The sequence below is a fragment of the Hemitrygon akajei genome, chromosome 19 (genome assembly GCF_048418815.1).
Source record: "Hemitrygon akajei chromosome 19, sHemAka1.3, whole genome shotgun sequence".
In the NCBI taxonomy this organism is placed as follows: domain Eukaryota; kingdom Metazoa; phylum Chordata; class Chondrichthyes; order Myliobatiformes; family Dasyatidae; genus Hemitrygon; species Hemitrygon akajei.
The window spans coordinates 52,994,422-53,017,759 of record NC_133142.1 but is presented as its reverse complement, the minus strand read 5'-3'; the positions used below and the strand labels follow the sequence as shown (position 1 = coordinate 53,017,759).

General features: G+C 46.0%; 1 protein-coding gene across 3 annotated transcripts in view; it reads right to left on the bottom strand.

The window, feature by feature from the left end:
• srgap3 (SLIT-ROBO Rho GTPase activating protein 3) overlaps window positions 1–23,338 on the bottom strand; it is a 275,811-nt gene that overhangs the window by 22,746 nt on the left and 229,727 nt on the right. For all 3 annotated transcript variants that reach the window (XM_073072508.1, XM_073072507.1, XM_073072509.1), the window contains exons 15-18: window positions 12,714–12,848; window positions 6,852–6,957; window positions 5,534–5,761; window positions 3,887–3,966 (exon numbers count right to left, since the gene is read on the bottom strand). In XM_073072508.1, coding sequence (XP_072928609.1) covers window positions 3,887–3,966; window positions 5,534–5,761; window positions 6,852–6,957; window positions 12,714–12,848 — 549 coding nt within the window. The remainder of the gene's footprint in view (window positions 1–3,886; window positions 3,967–5,533; window positions 5,762–6,851; window positions 6,958–12,713; window positions 12,849–23,338) is intronic.

The following is a 23,338-nucleotide window of genomic DNA, read 5'->3' as shown; positions in this document are numbered from 1 at the left end:
CTGGAGGGGTTTCTGAGGAACAGGATGTACCAACATCTAGGGAGATAAGGTCTGATTCAGGACAGTTAGCATAGATTTGTGTGTAGAAAGTTGTGTCAGACATATCTCGTCAAGTTTCTCAAAGAAGTAATCAAGGGGGCAGTGAATATTGCTATGTGGAATTTAGCAAGGATTTGACAAGGTCTCCCAGGGCAAGCTAGTCTGAAAGGTTAGAATGCATGGGATCCAGGTGCTGGTAGAGGATTGGATTCATAATTAGCTGAGTAGTAGGAAGTAGAGGGTGATGATCAAGGGTTGTTTCTCCGACAGGAGACCTGCGTTAAGTGATAAACCACAGGGTCAACACTGAGACCTGTGTGGTTTGTAATTTACTGTATATAAATAACTTGGATGTAAATGTACAGGAACAGAGTTAGTAATTTTGCAGGGGGTACTAAAATAGGTGGTGGTGTAGATAGTGTAGAAGGATATGAAAAACGACAATGGGTTCTTGATCAGCAAGGTTTGTGATTTAAGGATTGGCAAATGGCTTTCGATCCAGATAAATGTGAGGTATTACATTTTGGGAGATCAAGCCAGGTAGGACTTGTACAGTGAACGGTAAGGCTCTAGGGAGTGGTATGCAATAGAGGGATAAGATTTGTACAGTGAATGACATGGCTCTGGGAAGTGGGATGTAACAGGGGGATAGGACCTGTATAGTGAATGGTAAGGCTCTGGAGAGTGGGATGTAACAGGGGGATAGGACCTGTATAGTGAATGGTAAGGCTCTGGAGAGTGGGATGTAACAGGGGGATAGGACCTGTATAGTGAATGGTAAGGCTCTGGAGAGTGGGCTGTAACAGGGGGATAGGACCTGTACAGTGAATGATAAGGCTCTGGAGAGTGGGATGTAACAGGGGGATAGGACCTGTACAGTGAATGATAAGGCTCTGGAGAGTGGGATGTAACAGGGGGATAGGACCTGTATAGTGAATGGTAAGGCTCTGGAGAGTGGGATGTAACAGGGGGATAGGACCTGTACAGTGAATGGTAAGGCTCTGAAGAGTGGGATGTAACAGGGGGATAGGACCTGTATAGTGAATGGTAAGGCTCTGGAGAGTGGGATGTAACAGGGGGATAGGACCTGTAGAATGAATGATAAGGCTCTGGAGAGTGGGATGTAACAGGGGGATAGGACCTGTAGAATGAATGATAAGGCTCTGGAGAGTGGGATGTAACAGGGGGATAGGACCTGTAGAGTGAATGATAAGGCTCTGGAGAGTGGGATGTAACAGGGGGATAGGACCTGTAGAGTGAATGGTAAGGCTCTGGAGAGTGGGATGTAACAGGAGGATAGGACCTGTACAGTGAATGATAAGTCTCTGGAGAGTGGGATGTAACAGGGGGATAGGACCTGTAGAGTGAATGATAAGGCTCTGGAGAGTGGGATGTAACAGGGGGATAGGACCTGTAGAGTGAATGATAAGGCTCTGGAGAGTGGGATGTAACAGGGGGATAGGACCTGTAGAGTGAATGATAAGGCTCTGGGGTGTGGGATGCAACAAGGGATCTAGAAGTGCCCGTTGCCGAAACAGCATCTCAAGTAGACCGGGTTGTGAAGAAGATGTCTACCACGCTTGGCTTCATCATTCGGAACATTGAGGATAGGAGTTGGAAATTATTCATGCAAAGGCTATTTGTAATGAGCAGCCAGAAATAATGGTTGAGGTGGGAACATTAGCAGCACTTAAACACCATTTAGATAAGCACATGGAAATGAGAGTCTGAGAGGACTATGGGTCAAAAGCAGGCAGATCAAATTAACTTACTGGGAACCATGGTCAGCATGGTCCAGTTGGGCCAAAGGGCCTCTTTCTAAGCTTTGTGACCCTATGATCAAGTTAAAGAAAACGAAGCCTAACAAATTAAGAAATGTTTTAAATAACACTGTACTATTAAAAAGGTCAAAAAACCAGGGGTTAAATAAACTAAATTTACAATATATGGAAATAGCTTCATAATACACGCAGAATTCTTTAAGGGACAAAGGAAAACAAGTCCCCTGAATCACATGTAGATAACCCAGATGCTGAAATACAAACAACAGCTGGAAACCTTGGAAGCATTGAGCGGGTCCAGCTTCCCTGAAGAGCAGAAATCGTCTTTCAGCTTCATCCCTCATTAGCTCTGATTTGAGGTCAGAGTGCGACACACAAATGGTTCCCCACACTCCACAGCCTCATCATCTCGGAGAGCTGAAGGGTGCAGTGTGCCAGAGTGCTCACTAGATGGAGGCACACACCAGCTACCCCACCCCCACAACCCTCAACCACCACCCTCTTGAGAGAAAGGAAGGCTTGCAGAGATCCTTGTACAACATAGAAACCACTGTCTATACGAACCATCAACTATATTAATCTCATTTAGCAGCCCTGCAATGTCTTGGAGGATGTTTCCAAAAATGAGAGAGTCTAGGAATAGAGGGTACAGCCTCTGAACAGACGGACAAACCTTTAGAACAGAGATGAGGAAGAATTATTTTGAGCCAGAGGGTGGTGAATCTGTGGAATTCATTGCCACAGACAGTTGAGGAGGCCAGATCATTGGGTTTATTGAAAGTGGAGGTTGATAGGTTCTTGATTGGTCAGGCTGTCAAAGGTTACGGGGAGAAGGAAGGAGAAGGGGGTTGAGAGGGTTAATAAATCAGCGATGATTGAATGATGTAGCAGATTCAATAGGCCGAAAGGCCTAATTTTGCTCTATTTCTTATGGTCCATGCTTGTCTATTTCTTAACTAGTTTCAACAATCTCTACCTTTACAGGAAGTACAAACTAGAACCCAACCATTATCTGGGTGAAAATGTACTTTCTCATGTCCCCTTTGAACTTCCTTACCCTAAACACATGCCCTCTATCTCTGTTTCAATGAAAGCTGCCAGTGCCTGGCTTGTCTGAAGATCCTGAGGTTATCTCTGGTAGCCAGGGTTGTAGTGTGGTCAGTGCTGTGCCCACAGGGGTCCACACACCATTCTGGTGATGATGACCATACACCCTCAGTGTTTGATCGGTGATGGTCAGGGATGAATACGGGGGGAAATGGTTACCAATCTTCTGTGAAGTAGTCCGTTGAAAATTGTTTGAGAGATCAGATGGGTCTCAGCTTAACAGATACAAGACAAGAAATGGTGCCTTGGCCAGTGCAGCTTTTCCACTGTGTGGACATTGGATTTGGGCTCATGACACAGGTGAGGATAGATGACCACAGTGTCAGGTCCTTCTTCATTGGGGATTTGAAAAGAGTCTGGCACAAGCCGGAGTACTCCCACTGTGATACCGGGTGGGCAGAATGTGGGTGAAGTTCAACTCCAACCTGATCTACATCACATCACATCACCTGTCACTGCCTATCACACCCCACATCTCTTACCACCTCTCACCTCCCAACAACTTACCCTCAGTCCTGGGAGGGGTGTGTGGGACAGTGTGTCTCACTGGGACAGGTGTGTGGGATGGTGTGTCACATTGTGACAGGAGTGTTTAAGACAGTGTGATGCATTGGGACTGGGACCAGTGTGTGGGATGGTTTGTTTCACTGGGGTGGGTGCATGTGACAGTGTGTAACACTGGCTTGTGTACCATAGGTTGAAGGAGCTGTGAGACTGTAATATTTGAACAACTGAGTGACTCTAATGTCAGCTCTCCCCCAGCTGAAGTGTACCCATGATTTGTACTGTACAATCTGGCGTGGACACTAGAAATCTCTGTACTGTTCGGACAATGTTAGACAGTTGTGTGTCCTTCGTGTGGTGACTCTGTGGAGGGTGCAGGCAGTTGTCCCCTGCTCCTAGAGTCTGCAGTAACAGACTCCCCCCACCCTTCAACAGAGTGGTGGAACCTGACGTACCATCATCGCTGGTGTGGGGCTCCGTTCCATTGTCGTGGTCCACCTCGTCGATGGTCCCCGGCTCACTGTGGGGACTGTCACTGCAAAAGAGGACAAAAGTGTTAGCCAGGCTCACTTGGGGCTCACAAAGGCCAGGGATGACCTGCTTCGGGAGTCTACACGGCGGGGGGGGGGGGGGGGGGGGGTGCAGTTCCGGGTATTAACGGAACTCTATAGAGGCAGTGGCGTCAGAGGGAGGTGAGGTTAATGAAGTCTGTCTGAGCTAGCTCACTTTCTCATGGGAGAGGGGAGTGCGTCAGGAACAGATCAGGAGGCAATTGTCCGGAATGGGGATGCCTGCATGTGATGGTCTCTGTCCTGAGCTCTGCCCCATCGTGTGGAGTTTGTGTCTCCAATTCCTTACTCCCGGAGCTTCCTGCATGCAGAGAATGAGGATTCCACACCAGACCATCCATCAAGGCGGTGTCTCTTCCGCAATGCCATGTAACACTGATCCACAGAATTGGGGGTCTCATATTGCCCCATCTGTCAGAAGCCGGAGATGTAAGAGTAATTGGAAACTTAGCAATTTGAGATAAAGACAGAAGATGTTGGGAGGTACACAGCAAATCTGATGGAAGTTCATTGCCCAGAAGCTTTATGACAGTTTCAGATAAGGAAATGAGGCTTTATAAGGTGTGGGTCAGCCGCACTTGGAGTATTGAGCAATTTTGCACCCTTTATCTAAGGGAGGATGTGCAAGCGTTGGAGAGGATCCCAAGGAAGTTCATGACAATGATCCCGGGAACGAAAGGGTGAATGTATGAGGAGTGTTTGTCAGTTCTAGACATTTACTTGCTGGATTTGAGAAGATCGAGGGGGATCTCACTGAAACTTATCGAATATTGAAGGGCCTAGAATCTGAATCAGAATCAGGTTTGTCATCGGTATGTGTCATGAAATTTGTTAACTTAGCAGCAGCAGTTCAATGCAATACATAATATAGAAGAAAAATAAATAAATCAATAACAGTATATGTATATTGGAGATTAAAAATCATGCAAAAACAGAAATTATATATATTGAAAAAGTGAGGTAGTGTTCATGGGTCCAATATCCATTTAGGAATTGGACGGCAGTGGGGAAGAAGCTGTTCCTGAATCGCTGAGTGTGTGCCTCAGGGTTCTGTAGATGTGGAGAAGATGTGTCCTGTAGTGCGGGCACTGTGCAGGATCATCCCTTTAGAACAGAGATGAGGAGGAATTAATTGCCACAAGCTACTGTGGGGGCCAAGTTTGGATATATTTAACGTGGAGGTCGATAGGTTCTCCATTAGTGAGGGTGTCAAAGTTTATGAGGAGAAGGTAGGAGAATAGGGTTGAGATTGATAATAAATCAGCCATGATGGAATGCTGGAGCAGACTCGATGGGTCTAATTCTGCTCCTATGTCGTAAGATTTCTCTCTTTACAGACGCTGTCAGACCTGCCGCGTATCTGTGATCAGTCTGCATGTGACTCCATCAGGGAAAGGACAGACAGACCAGTCAGTGACGAGAGGTGAGCATCAGGCTGGGATGCTTAGGTTAATGTCAGCGCAGTGATGGCAGGGGAACAAGGGTAACAGCCACAGGCCGAGTCTCTGAGTGCGGGTGGCAGCCATTCCCTACCAGTATTCCTCGCCTCCAGCCATACACTTCTCGTACATCGGCCCGTCCAGCTCCTTGTGGCTGGGGAAGATGCCCTCGTGGTTCACGATGATGCTTTTGATCACCTCGTTGACATGGGCTTGGCAGGAAACAGGGTCCTGTCCCTCAGGGATAGGCATCAAGGTCGGGCCGAAACAGATGGCCAGGTTGTAGGGGTCCATCATGTTTTCGTCGCTGTACTGGGAGAGGCTGGAAAACAAAAGACCCAACAGTACCGTCACCCAACAGCAGTCCTGCCTCCCCCGTGCATGCCGAGAGCCCCACAGAGGGCACCTGTCCTGTGCAACAGTGTTCCTTCCACACTCGGACCCTGGACAGGTCAGCCAGTCTGAGGTCCTGCACCTGATCGCACTTTGGCGCCCTTTCACGGTGTCTGTGGTGGACTGGACAAGGCTGAGCTCTGAAGTTGAACAGCCTGCCCACACTTCTTTCTTTTTACAAAAATACCTTAATCACAAATTACACTCTACAGCACTACAAAAAACACAGACAATAACAGTGGCTAACAGAGTTACAATACAAACTAAATTAAATTAAAATGTTCCCATCCCTGTCAAGAATGGCATTTATGGTGTCCAAAGGTCCTGGAAAACTTCCATGGTACCTGGGGGCACCGCATGTTCCCTCTCCACGGTTACCCGGGCAACACCGCCAACCAGTCTGCCCAGGCGGAACCACTTCCAGGAGTCACATGTAGCCTATCTTTGCCAGCCCCAGGAGTAAGTCTACTAGGACATCTTCATCCCTCCTTGCTCCCTGTACTACTGGATGATCAGATATAAACAGGGTGGGGCTAAAATGCAATCAGAAGGCGAGAAGCAGCCCCCACTGATATGTGAAAGGGTGCAGCAGCCTGGCACATTGTAGGAGAGGCGGGCATCTCATGGGAGCCACCAGCACAGTGGTGGTGTCAAGACGTCCGCACTCCCCACAGTGTGGGAGCAGACTCTTTGGACCATTTACACTCGACTCGCACCACCATCAACTCTGCTCACACTCAACTGCATCCAGGGGGTATTTCACCCACCGGCCATATGGGAGGAATGTTGAGCACCCGGGGGTGGGGTGGGGGAGCCACACTGTCACAGGGAAACAGTGCAAACTCCACACAGACAGTGTCGGGGGTCAGTATGAAACCGGATCTCTGATCGCATGAGGCGCTGGCTCTCCCAGCTCCCGCGGCCCGGCAGCAGAAGAAGAAACGGTGGTGGTCGAGGGAGGAAGGGAATGACGTTCAGCATCCAAGGAGTGTGAGATGGAAAAATGGGAACGCACTCACTGGTTGAGGAAGGCGAACAGGTATCTCATCACGATAATGACGGTTCGCGAGAGCGTCACAATGATCTGCTGGATGTGGTGGATCCTCTCCACAACGCTGTCGATCTCTGTGGGATGAAGAAGAGGGGAAAGCTTGAGGTGATTCTCTCTGCCATCCTTCTCTCACGGTGCCAGAGGGAATCTGTGCGCACAGTCACATTGCTTTGCCCTGTAGGAGCCAGTTACAACATGGGTAGTGGTTTAAAGTGCTGTTACATCGAGTCACAGGTCACTACAGGCCATTCAGCCCTTCCACACTGTGCCAAACTTTTATTCAGCTAGTCCCATTGGCCATACCCATCCCATCCATATACTCATCCAAACCTCTCTTAAAAATTCCAGATGAATCCCCATCCACCAGTTCCACTGGCTACTTGTTCCACACTCTCACTGCTGTCTGAGTGAAGATCCCCCTCAGATTCCTCTTAAGTATTGCACTTTCCACCCTTAACCTATGACCTCAAATTCTAGTTTCAGCTAACCTCAGTGGCAAAAGCCTGCTGGCATTAACCTTATCTATACTCCTCATAATTTTGATACTTCTATCAAATCTTTCCTCATTCTCCAATGCTTTAGAGAATAAAGTTCTAATCTATTCAACGTTTCCCTATAACTCTGATCCTCAAGCCCCAGCAACATCCTTTTTAAATGTTCTCCGCATTCTTTCAATCCAATATCTTTCCTGTAGTTTGGTGACCAGAACTGTACACAATGCTCCAAATTAGGTCTCAGTACTGTCTTATACAACTTCAACATAACATGATTATCATTTCTGTTTAAGTCAACGGAGTGAACAAACGTAGGGATATAAACCTCCTACACAAACTAGAGGGGCAACATTTCATAATCTGCCTGCTCAACCACAGCCCACCGACATGAACATTGAGCCTCCCCAATTTTAGTTAAACCCCCTCCCCCCGGTGTTTCTTCACCCTCTCCCCCCTCGCTCTCTCTTTACGACCCTCCTCCAATCTTCCCCATTCACAACCCCAGCCCCCCCCCCCCTTTATCCATTTTTTGTCCCTCTCCCCCTCCTGTTCGTATACATCCAGTTTGCACCAAGTTCAGCCTCACCCTTCCCTATCAGATTCTGGTTCCGCCTGCCATTCACCTCTCCTCTGTCGGTTTCTATCTGGAACTCGCTGCCAGAGGAGGAGGTAGGAGCAAATCAAGTTGCCATCTTTAAGAGACTTATGCACAGATACTTAAATAGGTGTGGCATAGGACTTTCTTCCCTGGAGCGTAGGAGAATGAGGGGAGATCTGATATACGTAGATATGTAAAATACAAACGGGCTTTTTCCAGTGAGGTTGGTTGAGACTCTGCAACTAGAGATTATAGGTTAAGGGGAACTTCTTCACTCAGAGGGTGGTGGGAGTGTGGAGAGAGCTGCCAGAGAAAGTGCTGGATGCAGCTTTGATTGCAACATTTCAGAGAGGTGTGGATGGGAGGGGTATGGAGGACTAGGGTCCAGGTACGGGTTCATGTGTTGAGGCAGAATATTAGTTCAGCACGGTAGATGGGCCAAAGGGCCTGTTTTTGTGCAGTACGACTCGAGGACTCAGAGAGCAGTGTATGTTTCTGGGGAATCAATATCGTTCAGGAGGGATAAAGAACAGGCAGATGTGTAGATGGATAAAATGGGGCTCCCCGTGGGGCACATGAACCACTTTAAACCGGCAAGTAGCCTGTTTATGCTGGGTAACGTTCCATTTCACTCTGCTTTCCGATGAGTGGCTGAACCTTGTGCACACTCAAGCAGTGAGACGTCTGCAATCTGTTCAGAGCCTGCTCCTCAAACGACACAATGGCCTGATTGTGTCTGAGCTCCGCTCGGACAATCAGAACAAAACTCACAGGCTTATAACTGAAGGGCACACATGTCCGCTGCATACTGATGGCTCAATCTCCCATCTGCTTTATGACCTTCCCATTCTCTGAAGCTCTGCTCTCGTCGGGTCCTCCTTTGCCTCCACGTTGCACCACCCTTTCTAACTGTTTTAATGCCGAGTGTTCTCCTTTGTGTAGCGAGGACTGTTATCCTCCCTTGGGATTTAGACGGGGGTCGCTCTCTGGAGCGGCAGCTGTCTCTCTCTCTCATGTAGAGGAGGCAGTGTTAGCGAATGAGTCGCTGTGAGGGAAGCCGGTGGTAACTAGGCAGCAGACTGCATATCCGCACAAATCCGCAGAAGACAGTGGGGACTCGAACGTAAATTGGTTTATTATTGTGACATGTACCAAGGTAGAATGAAAAACTTGGTTTGACATGCTATACATAAAGATCATTTCATCACAGTGAGGTTGTAGAAAGGAAAACGGAATGCAGAATTGACTGTTACAGTTACGGGAAAGCACAGTGCAGTGTTTTGACAAAGTGGATTGTGCAGGTCAGGAGCACAGCAGGAAAACCTGCCCCCCATGGACTCTGTTGTGAATCAGCAGCACAAAGTCTCCTCCCACCCCAGGCATTCTCCCTCATCACCCCTTCCAACAGAAACTGACGACATGTTGCACCAGCTTCTACCCCTCAGCTATGGGACCATTGAATGGTTCCCTATATGATAAGATGAATTCTTGACCTCACATTCTACCTCGTTTTGATCCTGCACATTACTGTTTACCTGCATTCCACTTCCTCTGTTGCTGCCACACTTTGTGCTAGTGTTTCTATTGCTCCTGTGTTACCATATTCTACCTCAATGTACGGTGCAATGATTTGATCTGTATGAACAGTATGCAAGATAAGCTTTTCACTGTTATCTCAGTATTTGTGACGGTTATAAACCAATTCCAGTTCCCAAAGGGGGACACAAGGCTCACCTGCCCGTGGTTCTTCACTCAGAGCATGGACGGGGAAGAGGCTTCACTGGGGACTAACGAAGATGAGGTGCATCACCCTCAATTTATGAGCCATGTGTACAGTCCTCCATGTACATAAACATCTGGTTCCCTGGTCCAGCTCTACATCATTAATGATCTGGTGCCCATCTTGGAATTAGAGTCATCTCAGACCACAGACCCGATTTTAGTCTCAAGGAAAGCTACTGAGACAATGAAATGTAAAACCAGGCAAAGCGTAAACTGAGGATCCAACCTTCCCCATTGATATCAGACGCTTGAAATACCTCTTACAAGCTAAAGATGAACTCTTGTTGTGACCCTGGCAATTTACTTATCTGCCAACACTGCACTTCCTCTGTAATTGTGTCCTCCATTCTACTGTTACACTGAGCCTCTGTATCTATCACTCCGTTCTCTATAACTTCTGCCAACTACACCAGAATCCCGCCACAAACCTCATCTTACCCCCCTCCCCCACCCCCGCCACTCTCCACTCTCTGCAGGGATTGCTCTCCAAAGACTCCCTTGCCACTCATTCTTCCCCACTGATCTTCCTCCTGTGACTTATCTCTGCAAGCATGGAAGGTGCTTAACCTACCCCATCAGCTCCTTCCTCCCCACCATTCAGGGCCCCAAACTGTCCTTCCAGGTGAGGTGACACTTCAACCTGAAACATCTGTTGTATCTGGTGCTCCTGATACCACCTCCTCTGCATCGGTGAGACCCGACACTGAATGGGTTTGTCAAGCACCATCGCTTCATCTCCCGCAAAAGACAGGATCTCCTGGTGGCCACCCATTTCATTTGATGCCTATCCATAGCCTCCTCTGTTGCCATGATGAGGCCACATTCGGGTTGGAGGAGCAGCACCTCACATTCTGTCTGGGTAGCCTCTAATATGGTGGCATGGACATCGATTTCTCTAACTTCCCAAATCTCTCCCCCCCCTCCCCCCGCTTCCCCCTTCTCTAATTTTCCATTTCCCACCTGGCTCCCCTCTCACACTTTCTCCTCACCTGCTCATCACCTCCTTCTTCCTTACTTCCCGTGGTCCACTCTTCTCTCCTCTAAGATTCCCTCTTCTTCAGACCCTTACCTTGTCCAAAGTTCAAAAGTTCATACTTCAAAGTAAATTTATTATCAACGTACATATACGTCACCGTATACAGCTCTGAACTTCCTTTTCTTGAGGGCATTCACAGTAAATGTAAAAGACACAATAGAAGCACCTATCTCCTTCCAGCTTTTCACTTCATCCCCCCCCCACCTGGTTTTACCTATCACCTATGGGCTTGAACTCCTTCCCTTCCCCTCACCTTCATATTCTGGCATCTGCCCTATTTCTTTCCAGTCCTGATGAAGGGTCTCAGCCCAAAACTTCAACTGTTTATTTCCCTTCATAGATGCTGCCTGGCCTGCTGAATCTCCCCAGCATTTTGAGTTTGTTGCTCTGGATTTCCAGCGTCTGCAGAACCTCTTGTGTTTCTGTTATTGTTTTCCTTCCCAACTACCATGACGTGCTGAAGTGCAGAACGATCTGTGGGGATGGCATGTAAACAAAAGCTTTACACTGTCTGAGATTAATGAACTGAATACCAGTCTGGCAAGTTTCCAGGGTACGTGGATAGAAAAGGAAGATAGATGTTACACACACACCTGGATGTGAGACGGCCATTCCTGGCCACCAACAGCCAGCACTGGGGCAAGCATCCACCCCCAGCTGACTCTTACTCTACTCTGTTACTCCACTCCTTGGGTTTTAGACCAAGACAGGACTTTATTCAAACATAAAAGAGCCTAAGAGAGCTGGACAGGGTAGACATCGGTATGATCCCACTAGGGGGGAATGCCTCAAACAAGAGGACATGGTTACAAAGTAAGGGGCTGGTCATTTAAAAGAGAAATTTCTTCTCACAAAAGCTGGTGAATCTGTGCAATCGTCTGCCCCTGAGGGTGCTGGAGGATGAATCATTAAATATATTTAAGGAGGAGATACAAAGTCTTAAAAGAGCAAGGAATTAAGACTTATGAGAAACTGACACAGACATTTATTGCGTGGGTATACTACATAGTATGTAAATACCATGAAAATAAGCCTTTTTGCAACCAGGAGAAGCATAAATTAACATAAATGTGAACTGATATAAAATATAACTTACATAGAGCAGTACAGCACAGTAGAGGACCTTCAGCAAATGATGTTGTGCTAACCTTTAACCTAGAGTAAGATCAAATTAATCTTTGCCTTCCACACAGCCCTCAATGTTTCTGTCATCCATGTGTCTATCCAAGAGGTTCCAAAACACCCCTCATGTATCTGTCTCTACTGGCAGGGCATTCAACATGCTCACCACTTTTACCTCTGATAACCCCTCTATACTTTCCTCTGATCATCTTAAAACTTTCTCCCTTGATATTAGCCATTTCCCCTCTGGGAAAAAGTCCCTGGGTATCCACTCAGCCTATGCCCTTATCGTCTTGTACACCACTATCAAGTCATCCCTCATCCTCCTTCGCTCCAAAGAGAAAAGCCCCAGCTTGCTCAACCTTTCCTCATGCTCTCTAATCCAGGCAGCATCCTGGTAAATCTCCTCGGCACCTTCTCTAAAGCTTCCACATCCTTCCTATAATGAAGCAACCAGAGCTGAGCACAATACTCCAAATGTGGTCTAACCAGGGTTTAATAGAGCTGCAACATTACCTTGCGGCTCTTAAACTCAATCCCTTGTGTTTGTATCTGTGTGAAACAAACAACAAAATGAGCATAACAACGCTCATGCAAGATTGAGAGAACGAAAAGAGATTTAGCTGAAGCTAGTGCTAACTGTGGCTTGTTTAGACCAGCCATGACCACACAGGCTCGAGGAGCTGAATGGCTGCTAGCTTCTGGATTTCTTGCAGCTTCATCTGCCAGGTACACACTGCTGTGGAAGAGAGCCCGTGTGAAAGCAAAGTGTGAATGAGAACATCAGAGCCTACTTACTGATGGAACAGATCAGATCCAGGAATCTCTCCTTGGGGAAGAGTGGATTTTCCAGGCCTCGAAAGTACAGCTTCAGGACGCCGGCTACCGAGTTGATGTCATGTTCGTTGTGGTTGTCCACAAGAGGATCTTCCCCTGGTTTGAAAGGGAAAGGCTTTGTGAGTCCAAGAACATAATGAAGGCTGTCATTCATTGACAATTGTAACAAAGGTAAGTGAGATCTGATCCAAGACGTGATGAGGAAGTTCACATCTCTATTAACCTGAACTAACATGTCAATACAAATCCACTGTCCTCTCCTGGCCTGGAAGCCTTTGACCTGGCAGATTAGGGTTATCCCTGGTGTGGCCCATTTCTGCAGGGTGCAGTCAGGATCTGATACAGGAGAGGGTCCGGAACATTAAAGAGCCAGGGGCAAATCTGATGATCTTGGATGGTTAATACACAAAAGATTGCAGATGATGGAATCTGGAGCAACAAACAACCTGCTGGAGGAACTTTCCCTTAATTCTTCTCCCCCCTCTAGCCGCCCCACAACCTCTCGTTCCACACAGTTCACCTACAGTTCCTCAGCAGGTCAAGCAGCACCTACAGAGAGGAATAAATGGTCGACACTTTGGCCTGAGTCCCTTTATCAGGACCAAAGCATCAACCGTTTATTTCCCTCCATAGACCTGCTGAGTCCCTTCAAGACTTTGTGTGTTACTCTGGATTTCCAGCAGCTGCAGAATGTCTTGTGTTTATGACTTAACAGTTCCTGCTCCCTCATCCCTACTCCCATCTGCCATTCACCTCTCCCCCAGTGGTTCCTATTGTTCACTTCAGTTATCAGAGTCCAGCGCATTTCCCTGCAGCAGCTGTCTCCAACCTTCACTCTCCCCTCTCCCCACCTTCTTCCATCTGCCTCAGTTTCTTCCCTCTCTTTTGCTGTCTGCCTCCATCCATTGCCCACCTGCCATCGTCTCTCAGCTCCACCCATGCTCCCCTCCGCTACCTGTCACCATCTGCCTGTTATTTTACAGCCCTCCTCACTCAAACAATCATCGTGGACTCCTGGATCACCACACACCTTCTCCCCATCTCCACTCTCGGTCTGGGTTTCAACCCAAAATGCGGACAGCTCCTTCTCCCCCACAGATGCTGCTCAAATTGCTAAGTTCCTCCAATAATAGAATATAGACAACAACAGCGCAGTACAGGCCCTTTGGCCCACAATGTTGTGCTGGCCTTTTAACCTATTCTAAGGTCAATCTAACCCTTCCCTCCTAAATAACCCTCCATTTTTCTATCATCCATGTGCCTATTTAAGAGTTTTTTAAATGTCCCTAAGTATCTGCCTCTACCACCCCTCCTGGCAGAACAACCTACTCTGGGTAAAAAAAAACTTACCTCTGTAATTCCAGCCCCCCCCCCCCACCTATTCTTTCTGCTAACCATTTTAAAACTGTGCCCCCTTGTAGTTCCGCCTTGGGAGAAAGTCTCTGGCTATCCACTCAATCGATGTCTCTTATCATCTTATACACCTCGATCAGGTCACCTCTCATCCTCCTTTGCTCCAAAGAGAAAAGCCCTATCATGCTCAACCTATCCTTGTAAGACATGAATCATCCTGGGGTAAGTCTCCTCTGCACCCTCTCTAAACTTCCACCATTCATATAATGACGCAACCGGAACAATACAATATTCCAGGTGTGGTGTAACCAGGGTGTGATGGCATTGCACCAATACCTTATGACTTGAACTCAATCCCCTGCTAATGAAGGCCAGCACACCATACACTTTCTTATCAACCCTATCAACTTGCACAACAACTCTGAGGGATCAATAGGCAAGGACTCCACAATCCCTATAGGTTCCTCCACACTGTTAAGGATCTGCTCACTAACCCTGTATTCTGCCTCCAACTTCAACTTTCCAAAGTGTATGACAATTTTCTGGGTTGAACTTCGTCTGCCACTTCTCTGCCAGTTCTGCATGCAGCGTTGTACGCGGTATAGCTGCCCTCTCCAGCACCCTCCGCAATACGTCTACGGCCCACAACTCAGTGGAATGGGGAAGCTGGATCAGTAAGTGTAATCTGGATGAAGCAGTTCCAGGTTTTGAGGAAAAGGATCCTGTCAGTGACGTGAGGTTTGCTTATGTTTGTTGCTGATCCTAATGCACATGTGTTGAGAGTAAAGAACCTTATTCATGGTTGGTGATTGGCCTGGACTTGCTGGCCCAAGAACATTAAGCATGTCCTTGTTGACTGACCCTCACCAATTCTTATCGAAGAGCGTGCTATCCAGATACAGCTCAGCTCGGAATGGCTCTGCACGTGACCACAAAAAACCTGCAAGGTTGTGGGCACAGCTCAGCACATCATGGAAAGCATCCTCCCCTTTGTGGACTCTATCGACATATCTCACTGTCACAGTAAAGGAGCCAACATAGTCAAATACCCCTCCCAACCCAGGCATTCTCTCTCCCCGCTACTCTCCCATCGGACAGAAGAGACGAACGTCTGGAAGCATTGTCATCAGATTCAAGGATAGCTTTATCTTGTTTTATAAGACTATTGATTGGATCTCTTGTACGATAAGATGGACTTCTGAGCTCACAATATGCCTCATCATGGCCTTGAACATGACTGTCTGCTTGCACTTCACTTTCCCTGTAACTGTGATCTGCTATTACTTTTTCCTTGTTCCACCTCGACGCACTGACCTGTAGGGACAGCATGCAAGCAAAGTTTTTCACTGCATCTTGGTACGTGTGACAACAATAATCTCTCTATGACTTTGACTCTAAACTAATGGCCCCAGCCTGCAGGAAGATGGGCCATGGACCTCTTGAGTATGTGTGGGTTGATACAGGAGATCACACAGTGGGGCAAGTTCTAATTCACTTCTCATTCAATCTCCCAAGGGGTTACTCGAGGTGAGAGAGTCATTGAATAATTTGTCTAGAACTAATTTGCCAACAAAAAACAAACACTCATTAAAACTCTGTTAAGGTGTGCCATTTCCCATCATGTCAGGTAATGAGCCATACAAGAAGCTTTACCTCAAAACTGTTGGTGTCAGCTCTCCATTTACGTTCAGAGTCATTGAATGTTAGGGCACAGAAACAGGCCCTTTGACCCATCTAGTCTGACGGATCATGGAAAAATGGTTCTGGAGGGTGATGTTTCATAGAGCACGACAACACATACTGAACTGTTAATCTGACTATTCACATGGACCTACACTTGGACCATAACCCTCTGTACCATTCCCAACTATGTACCTATCCAAACTTCTCTTAAATGTTGGAATCAAACCTGCATCCATCACTTCCACTGGCTCTCACCACCCTCTGAGTGAAGAAGTTTCCCTTCATGGTCCCGTTAAACATTTTACCTTTCACCCTTAACCCATGACCTGTTGTCCTATTCTCACCCAGCCTCAGAGGAAAAAGCCTGCTTGCATTTATCCAATCTACACACCTCATAATTCTGGATACCTCTTTCGAATCTGCTCTCATTCCCCTGCACTAGGGAATAAAGTCCCAACCTTTTCAACCTTACACTGTAACTCAGGTCCTTGTGTTCTGGCAACATCCTTGTAACCTTTCTCTGTACTCTTTCAAGTTTTCTCTGCAGTCTTTTAGCAGCACACCATGGACCCTGATACACTTCCCACCTCTACCTTGATTATGTCTGGAGAGGATGAATCTCAGAGTTGTATACTGACAATAGATATACTTTGAACTTGGATTTGGTGCACAGATTAGAATCAAAGTGACAGAGGCAGAGAGAGCAAAATAAACACTGACTTTATCGTAACTTAACAGAGAAATCCACAAATGTGCAGCACACTAAAGCACCTTAGAAATAAATCACAGATCTAAACTTATTCCTGAATTACTTGATTATAATTGTATAGAGCAGCATGTGGGTAAACAGGCCCTTCAGCCCAACCAGTGTATGCTGACCACTGCCCACCCAGCCAGTTCCAAGTGCCCTCTAAGCCTTGTCCCTCCATGTACCTATCAAAGTGCTCCTTAAATGATACTATTGTACCTGCATCAACCATTTATTCTGGTAGATCATTCCCTCTACCCATCAGATGTTGCATGAAAACGTTGCCCCTGAGGTCCCTCTCGCTAAACCTACGCCCCTCAGTTTTGGACTCCCCTACCCTGGGGAAAAGACTGTTATCTTCCACTTTATCCAGCCTCTCATAATTTTAGGCACTTCTGTAAGGTCAGCCCTCGTTCCTCTGCATTACAAGGATTAAAGACCCAGCCTGGCCAACCTGTGAATCCAAAAAGACCTCGTTGGAGTTTGAGTTTAAAACTGAGCTTATTGGTGTTCAGGTCAAACTAAAGGAACTCTTACAAAAACAAATGATAGAGGGGAAGAACAACACAAATTGGGAAAACCATCAATTATCTCATAGCAACACACACACACAAATGCTGGAGGAAGTCAGCAGGTCAGGCAGTATCTATGGAGGGGAATAACCAGTCAACGTTTCGGACCAAGACCCTTCATCAGGACTTGAAAAGAAGGGGGAAGAAACCAGATTAAGAAAGTTTGGGGGGTGTGGGGGAGGAGTACATGCTGGTAGATGATAGGTGAGGGGGAAGGTGAGTAAGTGAGAAAGGGTCACAGAATCAGGCTATTTTGGCCTATCATGTAGCAGCTCAGAGCAATGCATTTCCCAACTGATTTTCCACAATCTGTCCCATCAATTTACTCTAGATTCGACCTTTTAATCACCTACTCAGGAAAATTCAAAGCAGCCAAATAATCCAGTAACACACACAACACACTGGAGGAACTCAGCAGGTCGGGCAGCATCCGTGGAAATGAACAGTCAACTTTTCAGGCTGAGACCCTTCATCCAGTAACCTGCATGTTATTGGGATGTGGGAGGAAATTGGAACACCAGTTCGTCTCAGGGAAAATGTACTAACTCCACACACAGGCGGCACCCAGAATCAGGATTGGTCCCAGGTCTCTGGAGCCGAGAGTCCTCCAGAGATCTGGAGCGGGCTCTATCTGTTGTGACGCTGTGGAACGGACCCTGAATTTCCATATGTTTTTGGTCACTCGATGATCCACAGATAAGCTGGTAGTGTAGATGGGCTGGTACAGTAGAGTATGTGAAGCAGTACTGTAGTGTAGCAGTTCTCAGAGCTGTGAGATCAGGGCTCAATTCCCACCACTGTCTCTAGAGAGTTTGCACGTTCTCCCTGTGACCACAAAGGTTTCCACCCACGTTCCAGGAATGCATGGGCTGCCCCCAGCACATCCCCGACACAAGCGGCACACTTCACTGTATGTTTCAATGTACCTGTGACAAATAAAGCTAACCTTTATATAAAAAGTCTTTATCTTTATAAACTGCTACTGGAAACCAGCCAGGCTGAGCCCCAGTGGAATTGCACCATGCCCAAGGCAAGCTGAAACCAGACCTGTGTTGTCACTACAACCACAATAACCCAAAGCTCCAGGTGAACCAATATGTGGTTTTGGTATCTGAAGCTATAATTGGGCCTGGTCCACAGTAACACAAGACCACACTTGAGCTGTTACTGAGTCCAATGTGGACTGTCATACCTGAGCCATTATGTAGCTCAGTGCAATACCGCCACAGGTAACTGCTAACTCTCACTCCTCGTGGTCTGACTCAGCCACAGATTACTCATGTTGCAAATGATTATGTAATTGACTGTGGTCATGTGATCATTCAGGAAAAGCTGTCTTTGTACCTACAGACCAGGCAAAAGCTCCCCTCAAGAAAGGGGAAAAACAGGACAATAAATGCAGATCTACGCCCCCAATCTGCTCTGGGTATGACAGAATAAACTAGCTACTTTGTACGGTACTTCAGGTCAGTCATTCCCATACTTTTTCGGTTACCACCCCCTTGGCTCCCAGACCACAGCCCCAGTGGTTCCCTCTCCCTTTACGGCCATTACATAAAAACTATGAAGAAATTTGCGTTATCATGCACAATGGAAAGAAAATAGAACTGCAGATTCAAAGCAGTGATATATAATTGCAAAAATTATTTAAATCTATTTAAAGCTACAAAATACAGTAAAAACAATTTTCACCAACAATGTTAGAGTGTACATTGGAAGTCTGAGTGTTCACCACTTCATTGCTGTTTCACATTGCTGGTGCAGTGATATCAGCTTCTCGACATCAGGCTCAGTGTCATTCAGAAGGAGTCTCAGATCCCCACATTCAGTAATTTGCCATCTGTTTTGTTGCTTTGAAAGAAATTGGGTGACCGCACTGAAACTGCACTCTATTAAATATGATGTTGGAAAGGCAATAAAGAATATCTTGACCTTTTTCCACAGTGCACAGTCGTGTTCAGATATTTATCTCTGCAAACAAAAGTCTTGATATGATTTTTTGAACCTTATCTTCAGCTCAAAGTCATTTTGTAGAAAGATCTGTTCTTCTATGATTTTCTTTTTGGTAATTCCTTATCTCAAGTGTTCAGGAATCAATTTATTATCCAGTCTGGATTTGGATGGAGAGAAGGTTCTGAAATCTCTCTGACATGTCTCTATGCAGCTCACTCAGGTGGGCACAGTATACTTGAAGATCATCATCTGGTATTTCTGAGGCTGAGAAATTAGCAAAGGTCACAATGGCCAATGTTGCACTGAAGTAGGGTTAACTTGGACAGAAACTTAGACTCAGCTGATTTGACTTTGATAGATTCAGATTACCACCTTGCAATTGAAGATTGATTTCATTAAACCTTGTGAATAACTCTGACAAATAAGCAATATGATGCCTAATATTCTTGAGTTGATGACTGAATGAAGTATTTGAGTCTTCAAAAATTTTATCACAGTTTCATAAAGGACATAAAAGTGTCTCAAGTAGTTTTATTTTGAGAGCCATATGACTTCTGTGTGCAACAGCAAGCTACTGCACAGGACCAAAAGAAGCTGCAGAAGGTTGTAAATCTAGTCAGCTCCATCTTGGGTACTAGCCTACAAAGTACCCAGGACACCTTCAGGGAGTGGTGTCTCAGAAAGGCAGCATCCATTATTAAAAACCTCTAGCACCCAGGGCATGCCCTTTTCTCACTGTTACCATCAGGCAGGAGGTACAGAAGCCTGAAGGCACACACTCAGTGATTCAGGAACAGCTTCTTCCCCTCTGCTATCCGATTCCTAAATGGACATTGAACCCTTGAACACTACCTCACTTTTTTAATGTACAGTATTTCTGTTTTTTGCATGATATTTAATCTACTCAATATACATTTACTATAATTGATTGACTGATTTATTTATTTTTTCTTCTCTATATTATGTATTGCATTGAACTGCTGCTGCTGCTAAGTTAACAAATTTCATATCACATGCCGGTGATAATAAACCTGATTTTGATTCATTCAAACTGTTCATCATTCTCAGTACAAAGCTCCCAAAATAGTCAGGAATTGAGAGCATGGGACTTGATTTTATTTACTGCTGTGATAACAGTATTTAGTGATTTGTGCAGCCGATCAGTTTGAGGTAAGATGTTGGCTGTGAATAACACAGTGAATGGTAAATATGTTTGGTACAGCTTTTATCCAGAAAGTATTAACCCCACGATGTCATCCTGTCGTTGATGGTGCCCTATCTGTTGCACAAGCAAGAATGTTGGTGAGCAAAATGTCCTTCTCTTTGAAAAACTGCTCAACAGCATAAAATATTGACTCCCCCTTTGTGTCTGTTTCTCGTCCTCTTGCAAATAACAAATCTTGAACCATGCTTTCATCTTTTAAGAGTGTACGTAACCAAGAAACAAAGATTTGTTGCCTTGCAAATTTGACTGATTCAACTGCAAAGCAAATTTTGTTCTAAGTGTGTCACACAATGTGTCTTTCATAGTCTCAGATATTTTATCAATTATTCTTTGAACAGTGTTGTCCTTGAGTAGAATCACTTTAATTATTTGGTCTTGTGACACATGCTTACTTGTCTGGTGACACGTACTTAAAACCTCCCTTACTGCTGGCAGAATCAGTTCTTCTTCCATTGTATGATGCTTTCCGGTTTTAGCAATGAGCAATGAAATGTTGTATTGTGGCGACCAACTTTCTGCACAGGCAAACCGGCTCACAAATAGCCAGCGCGCGGGGAGAGACTTTGGTAATGCACCTCTGATGTTATTTCCGCCCGGAAAGGGCGGGAACTAGGGATTAAAAAGCCAGCGCTGCGAAGTTTGAATAAACTAGTCTCGAAACAACTTACCGACTGTGTGTCGTTGTTTCTAGCTCTGTGTGTAGTACATCGCTACATTGGTGACCCCGATGGTCCAAACGGGATTTGGACCAAAGATGACCGACTCTTCATCTGTTCACACAGTTTCGCTAAAACTGCCGACTTTCTGGATGCTGCGACCACGCGTGTGGTTTGACCAAGCAGAAACCCAATTCCAGATTCAGCAGATATCTTCTGATTCCACGCATTACTATTACGTGTATGTAGTACATCGCTACAGTATGAAGCATGCAAGCCATCACTGTTTTGTTGTGAAGTGCTGGCAAACATGTTTTGAAGTGCTTTCCCTTTCTGAAAGTTTTCACAAATTGACTGAAAATAAGCCAAGATCTTGTTTGCTTTTTCAGAGTGTAATCTCTTCAAATGCTCAAGGAGCCTGGATGGTCTCATTGTCTCATTTGAAAAATGCTTTTTCACACAACAGACAAATTGGCTGCAGTTGATTGCTTGATGCTAGTATAAATCCATATTTCAGATACTCCACACTATACTGTCTGTACTACTTTTTCGTTTGGCCTGCTTCTACATTTTCATTATGGATTAACGACCACAGTCATCGCTTTTGTTTAAGTCCAAACTCAAGCGCTGTGATCAATAAAGGGGAAAGTTATGATATCATAGCTCAGGCAAGTGCTGACTCTGTCTGAAGGTACATAAACTGGGGCAGCGATATCTTGGTTGGGCTGTGGGCTGGAGAAGTGAGGTCATGACCATTCAAAGGGGCAGGTTGTGAACTTTATTTTATTGAAAGACACAACCTAATTCATAGGAATTGTGTCATGGTGTGATACTAGCTAGCAATGTACTACAGTAGAGAACGGCAATAATGCATGGGAAGTTACAAATTCTTCAGTGCAGATTTCTCACGATGTGACAAATACAGAAGTTTCACATCGCTTTTCAACAACTATAATACACTTCAAGCAAAGTCTAAGAGAACAATGGGTTAGCAAGACGAGGTGATTACGTGATCATTGTAATCAGTTATGAGGTACAAGGATCAAATGCTTATCGTAAGTAATTTATTTCTTTAATAAAGCCTGTAATCCCTCAGCTGTTCCCCTTGCTACCAAGCGCTCCCCCACCACCCCCTTAGAAACCTCCACTGCCCCCAGAGGGAGATATTGCCTACTTTGGGAACCACTGATCTAGATAGAACATCAAATGTAGGAGAGTTCAATCACCTATACTGAACACCAGCAATGATACTAATCCAATTATACTGGTTATTCTTACAAGCTGGAAAATGACACATCTTGAGAATAAAAACTTAGGAAGTAGGACTGTATTGGTGCTGCTTCCTGCACCCGAGCTGAACTCATCAACTTCATCCACTTTGCCTCCAACTTCCACCCTGCCCTCAAATTAGCTGGTTGATTTCCAACACCTCCCTCCCCTTTCTTGATCTCTCTGTCTCTGTCTCTGGGGACACATTATCTACTGATGTCTATTATAAACCCCACTGACTTTCACAGCTATCTGGACCATACATCTTCTCACTCTGCTGCTTGTAAAAACGCCATCCCCTTCTCTCAATTCCTCTGTCTCTGCCACATCTGCTCCCAGGATGAGGTGTTTCATTCTAGAATGAAGGAGATGTCCTCCTTTTTCAAAGAAAGGGGCTTCCCTTCCTCCACCATCAACACTACCCTCAACCGCATTTCTTCCATTTCACAAACGTCTGCTCTTACCCCATCTTCCCGACACCTTTCCAGGGATAGGTATCTGCTTGTCCTCACCTACCACCCACCATACTCAGTGACGAGCACATAATTCTCCAAAACTTCTGCTACCTCCAACGGGATTCCACCACCAAGCACGTCTTTCCCTCTCTTTCCACTTTCTGCTTTCCACAGAGATCGCTCCCTGTCCATTTGTCTCTCCTCACTGATCTCCCTCCTGGCACTTACCCTTGCAAGCAGAACAACTGCTACACCTGCCCCTACACCCCCTCCCTACTACCATTCAGGGCCCTAAACAGTCCTTCCAGGTGAGGCAACCCTGTAAGTCTGTTGAGGTCATATACTGTGTCTGGTGCTCCCGGTGTGGCCTCCTGCACATCAGTGAGACCCGATATAGATTAGGAGACCATTTTGCCGAGCATCTATGCTCCGTCCACCAGAACAAGTGGGATCTCTCAGTGGCTGCCCATTTTAATTCCCCTTCCCATTCCCATTCCGGTATGTCCATCCATGGCCTCCTCCACTGTCACGATAGGGCCACACTTAGGTTGGAGAAACAACACCTTATATTCCGTTTGGGTAGTCTCCAACCTGATGGCATGAACATCGATTTCTCAAACTTCCAGTAATGACCACACCCCACTTCACCATTTCCCATCCCCCTTTCACTCC